Here is a 6,000-nt window from a genome sequence, read left to right as displayed (position 1 = left end):
TTTTTCCCTTATTAGATTGTAAACTCCTTGAGGCCAGGGACTTCTTTTTGGTTGTATTTGTATCAGTACCCCTTAGCAGACTGCCTGGCACACAGTAGGCACTTGATTTATTTATTGACTGACTAACTGTTTTCTGCTGAGAAGACAGAGAGCTGCGCAAGAAGAGGCAAATCCTGCCTCTGGCTTATACTGATTGGTGTGACTTCGATCAAATCATTTAAACCTCTCAGGGCTCCGGACAACTCTCAAGGATGAAAAAGTGGTACTGTATGAAGCACCTTGAAAATGTTATCTCACTTGATCCCATGAACCCTGAGAGTCGGGTGTTGCTATTATACCAATTTTACACTTGAAGAAATGAGACAAACAGTGGTTCAGTGACTTGCCCAGAGTCTCATGGCCAGTTTCTAATTTGAACTCAGATCTCCCTGAGTCCAAACCTAGCACTCTAAGCACTTCAAGGCAGAGAAGAGAATGCAATTTTCAAACTACAGGTCAGTGAACTTGAGTTTAGTTCCTGACAAAATTTTTGAATATGTTGTTAAAGGGATAGTTAGTGAATATTGCTTTTCACAAATAAACATGCATGTGAACAACTGCTCCTTCCTGTACTCCACCACAACTACAGCTGGAGCCATCCAGATGCTGCTACTGTGGGAGTTCTGGTAAAAACAAAACTAGAAGCTTTGAGAGAATCTGTGGTTTCAGAAATGGAAAAGCAGAAAGAGCTTGGGAGAGCTGAACTTTGAGGAAACACTTTGCGGCTGCTCCCCTGCCTGGTTTCAACTCCTGACAAGATACTCCCTGGTTCCACTGCATCATCCAGCTTTCCTGCCTCTTTTTATGTGTTACCTCCCCCTTTAGACTGTAAGCTCCTTGAGGGTAGGGATTGTCTTTCTGTTAGTTGCATACCCAGCATTTGACACAGTGCCTAGCACACCATAGGGTTGTGTGGGTCAAAAGACCACTGGCTCAAGTAAAAAAAAACAGAGATGTCTCGGTTTCTCAAGGCAGAAAAAAAACCAGAAGCTTTATTTGATCAAGTCTCGAGAGTCGGGCATCTCTCACTACCAGGGCAGAAATAGCAATGAAGGGGATGAGGGGGGAGGCAAGCAGGGAGATATATACCCTTGTACAAACAATTCTAAGAAATCCCACCCCAGAGGCTGGAGCCCCGTCCCCATTTGCAGAGATGAGTGGCCTCACAATCTAACCAGGAATAAGTTTTTACCCAATACAAGCACAGAAACTACAGAATTACCTTACAGGGAAACTTCAATGCTAAGATGGCCGTTTGTAAGTAGGCTAGGGGAGGGGGAGAGGGGATTATCATCTGGTTTCCCCGAAATCATATGATTTACAGGAAAACAAAACTTAGGCCTGGTGAGGTTCACATCCTAACTAAATTTGTACTATCTCTATTTGAATATTGCCTCGCATGAGTTATTCATAGGGAAGCTTTCACAATCTTGTACTCCATTCACAGCTGAGGTGACATCCATAAATCTAAAGAAGAAGGGGGAGAAAGATATTCCTAAAGGCTAAATAATCAGAATCCCAGAGACTCAAATTTATCCCATTTCCCTTTTCTCTAAATATTGATTCTCAAACATTTTAGATATAAATACATATATACATATTCCCTGTGAAGTCTTCACACTTTATTCTCTCACTACCTCACACACGGTGTAATAAATGGAAAAACTCTGAAGAGAATGTAGTCAATAAGGCAACAAACACCCATAAAAACAAATGGAAAGAGTGAGTGGGATCACAGTAGGTCCATTCCCCTCTTCTTCCTCTCAATAGTATCTCTGCTTGTTTGTATGTGGTCTTCATCGCCAATGTCTCCCACAAGGGCAGGAAGCAATAATAAGGGGAACCCTTTCCAATTTGGATTTAGGGATGAAGGTTGTTCCCTGAGAAGTAGAAGGGCTCCTCAGCCGTGGGAAGGTAGTCAGGAGTGAAGGTTTTGAGTGGTGATCGCCATGACCATTTGTCCATTTGTCCATCTGAGATAGGAGGACCAGAGTGAGAGGGTACCTCTTGGTTGCAGGCAATAGTTGGAAGGTCTAATTACCACCATAAGCTGGATCTTCCGTTTATCTATTGAGAGCCGGGACACCCAGGTACGCTAGTTCCAATGCCTTCTTCCCTTTCCTATCTTCTGTGAGAGGAAGAAGGCCTGGCCATCAAACCACCAAGCTCATCTTCTCGAAGGAGAAGGACCACCTACCACTATTATTGGCACCCTTCAGCTTCAACAGGCTATTTACCATGGGCTCAACCACCAACCTTCCTCCACCCCTTATCTTTTATAAGGGAGAGAAGACCCAGTCACCTTATGCTCCCTTCTTCCTCCAATATTCTCTAAATGTGTATTTCAGGATAGAGGGAGAGAGAAGCCTAGTTACCATGACTAATCCCCATCATGTTTTGGTCTCAACTATGATACTCCTGTCCTGACTCTTCAACCCATTAAGGTGAGGCAAATGGAACTCTGAGAAGTTTCCATTTACACTGAACCCTCTCTTCACTTTCATAGCTCAGGACAAAGTTCTTCTGATAATGGCAGGCGTTCCTGTGCAAAAGGTGAGCAAGTGGGTTAGAGGTAAACATAAGTTTTGTTTTTTTTTATCATCCATCTCCTTCTCTTCTTCCTCCCTTACTTCCACTTCCCTATCCTCTCTAGTTCACCTCAGTGCCACTCTAGAAGAATCCCCAGCCCTGTTATTCCAACATCCGGAACTCAGCTATTATCAATCCTAGACTTCAGGTGCAGGGGGAATCGATTGTATAGGATTTAATGAGACTGGCCTGGGAACTTCACTGCCTATAACTTCATTTCAATGTATACAACTGCCTTAACAAGTGAGTGGGATCACGGTAGGTCCATCACCCTCTTCTTCCTCTCAATAATATCTCTGCTTGTTTACATATGGTCTTCATCACCATAGTGACGAAGGACAAGGAACACAACTCATGAATTAACTGGGGCCTTGTTTGCAAGGCAAGTGGGAAATGGCGTTTTGTCCACCTTATTGTTGGGAAGGAAGGTGGCCTTTGGTCTCTCCTTTTGGTGCAGACTTGGACCACGAACTCCTTCTGAGCAAGGGGCTGTCTTTTCCCTTTCTTTTCCGGCGCTTACCGCAGCGTCTGGCACATAGTAGGAGCTTAATAAACATATATTTACCCTAAAACGTCGTGTTCCTTCGCCCACCTTTTACCCTTAGACTCGTTTCTGGGGGAAAGCTCTAAGCTGCAGGATTCTTTTTTGCCTTTAGTTTGCACGGAGCATCCTCGGGAGCTCCAGCCCGGCTCCGGGCCCTTCCTCCCGCCCACGCGCCACGTGCAGCAGAGGCTGCCGAGGTCCCAGGGACTCCGCTACACGCGCGGCTCCCCGCCCGGAGGGGGTGGAGGTGAGAGGGGTAGGAGAGAGGGAGAGAGCTGAGGGGGGAGATGGGGAGAAATAAGGGACCATTTTCTTTTTCTTTTCCCCTTTGCAGAGACCTCTGGGGCCAAAACTAAAGAAAACCCGCAGGGAGGCTGGAGGGGAAAGGGAAAGAGAAAGGGTAGGAGAAACAATGTTTCATTTTCAAATTTAAAAAAACCTACGGGTAATTAACACGAATGTTTCAAAATTGCAAAGAACTAGCTTGGCCTCGGAGAAGAAATGCACTCCTGCAGGAGGCTGGGGTTGGAAGGTAGGTCCACTTTGCATATATCGTTAGATTTTTTTCGTTGCATCGATTGGTTTTCCTAAGGCTCCCCCTACCTCACCCCACCCCACCCCCGGCCCAACAATTTCTTGTTATAATAAAAAGAATAGCTTTGGGAATGAGGAATACAGCGGAAAACATAAAAGACTAATACAAATTCATCTTGTTTATAAAGGACTTTTCTTTTTTGGCAAAGGGAAGCCTCGCCCCTTTGCCCCCGCCCCTCGCGCGAGGATGGAGGTAGGGCCTCGACCTCCGCCCGACTGGAGTTCGGAGTGCCGGAGCCCTCCCGCTGCAGGTGAGAGCCCGGGGCCTCAATCTCAGCCCACGAGATTCGAAGCTGAGAGCTCGGAGGTAGCGCGCCTGCGCGCCAGGGAGACGATTGGGAAGTGGGGTGTGGGGGGGAAGGCGGTGACCGCCCCATCCCCCACACTAACCCAGAACGGGGGCTAGCCCATGTGGGCGAGAGGAAAATCCTGGCTGCGTCAGGAGCAGAGTCGGGGGGAATTCGCTGGGCGGCAGCTCCAGCCCCAAGCCTGGGGCTGGTGATAGGAAATAGTCGGTGAAATCGTGGTCTCTGACGTCTCTATAAAGGAAGTAACCAAGCGCCTTTTGTAGTGTGGTGGTTCCATAGTGTAGTGGTTATCACGTCTGCTTTACACGCAGAAGGTCCTGGGTTCGAGCCCCAGTGGAACCAGCTCAGTGTCTTTTTCCTCCTTCATCCTCCACTTTGCTTCGCTTTTGCCCCTCTCAATCAATTTTTTGGTATTTTAATTAGATAACCCAGAACCAGAGTTTCCCCCTCTAGAGACTCACCAAGCGGCCGTCCCTTCCCTTCGCTCTGGAGGTTATTACCCCCCCCCAGGCGCCTGCGCGTATTGGGGCAGCTCGGGGCTCCGGGCTTAGGCCACGTGCAAAGGGGCTGAGGTCAAGTGGACTTGGCCGCTGAGAAGGGGTCAAGCCCGGGTCATCCATCTCCAGAGCTATTCAGACGAGACACGCGCGCGGGGGGGGGGGGGGGGAGCCAGAGCGGGGGGAGCGACTTCCTCCTCCCACAGCCTGAAGATCTAAGGGCTGGTGAAAGGAAAGACCCAAAAAGAGGGGAAAAAAATCATCAGCGCCCCCTGTCCACGAGGCGGCTGTCTGCTGAATTGAATTGAAAGCCCCCCAAATGTGCGAGCGCCTATCCTTTCTGGGCCTCGCCCCATCTGTAAAATGGGAATAATAGCACCTGCCCCGTGTATTAGTTGTCGAGATCATAAGACGTTATATTTGTAAAGCTCCTTCAAACCTTAAAGAGCTATATAAATGTCATTAAGCTATTATTTTTACTACTGCAAAGCCAATATAAAGATCTTTTTTTTTGCCTTTTAAACATTTTTTATTTAATTTATTTAATATATTTAGTTTTCAGCATTGATTTTCACAAGAGTTTGAATTACAAATTTTCTCCCCATTTCTACCCTCCCCCCCCCACTCCAAGATGTTGTATATTCTGATTGCCCTGTTCCCCAGTCAGCCCTCCCTTCTGTCACCCCACTCCTCCCCATCCCCTTTTCCCTTACTTTCTTGTAGGGCAAGAGAGATTTCTATGCCCCATTGCCTGTATATCTTATTTCCTAGTTGCATGCAAAAACTTTTTTTTTTTTTGTAAATGTCTCTCTTTTAGATCCTAAAGTTAAGAGGTTAATGATTAAGGCAGTGATCCTAAGGACATTCAGATAAAAGGATCACATTAAGCAACACTGTTGTCACTGGAGAAGATTATCAGGTTACAAGCAGCCTTTCTTTCTCCTGTGGGACTATAGATACAGAGCTGGAAGAAACCTTGGAAACTTTCTAGGCTAACCCCCTCATTTTACAATTCAGGAAACTGAGGCCCAGAGAGGTTAAGTAACTGGTCCAAGGTCACAGAGGCAAATATGTGGAGGAGCCAACATCCAATCCTAAGAATTTTTTTTATTTTTTTATTTTTATTCCAAAATGAATAAAAAACAAAGAAAATGAACATCGTAAAAAGAAGGAAAGGATTATACATGAAATGGGGAATCTCTGTATGTAGAGGTTGCTTTTCTTTTTTAATAGGTATATTATTCAACATATAACTTCAAATCTGTCCTGTTTGCTCTTGATTCTTACTGATACTCTTCCTGATCTCTTTTGGGGGAGTTGAGGAGAAACCCCTCCTCTAACCATTTTCCCAGTGAAAAAAGAAAATAAAACCCTTGCAATAAATAGAACATAATAATTATATAAGTGCAAATTCCCATAGTTTATGTCC

The 6,000-nt window shown here is 45.8% G+C and overlaps 1 protein-coding gene and 1 non-coding gene across 2 annotated transcripts in view; both read left to right on the top strand.

Annotated features, from left to right (window-relative positions):
- The first annotated feature begins 582 nt into the window (after positions 1-582).
- RS1 (retinoschisin 1) overlaps positions 583-6,000 on the top strand; it is a 39,196-nt gene continuing 33,778 nt past the window's right edge. The window contains exons 1-4 of the mRNA XM_036744189.1: positions 583-665; positions 2,546-2,592; positions 3,285-3,419; positions 3,916-4,113. Of these exons, the coding sequence (XP_036600084.1) occupies positions 583-665; positions 2,546-2,592; positions 3,285-3,419; positions 3,916-4,113 (463 nt within the window). The remainder of the gene's footprint in view (positions 666-2,545; positions 2,593-3,284; positions 3,420-3,915; positions 4,114-6,000) is intronic.
- On the top strand, positions 4,344-4,416 carry TRNAV-UAC. Its single transcript has one exon. It is a non-coding gene; the product is annotated as a tRNA-Val (tRNA).

This window comes from Trichosurus vulpecula, chromosome 2 (assembly GCF_011100635.1).
Source record: "Trichosurus vulpecula isolate mTriVul1 chromosome 2, mTriVul1.pri, whole genome shotgun sequence".
Taxonomy (NCBI): domain Eukaryota; kingdom Metazoa; phylum Chordata; class Mammalia; order Diprotodontia; family Phalangeridae; genus Trichosurus; species Trichosurus vulpecula.
This window is presented reverse-complemented; position numbering and strand designations above follow the sequence as displayed.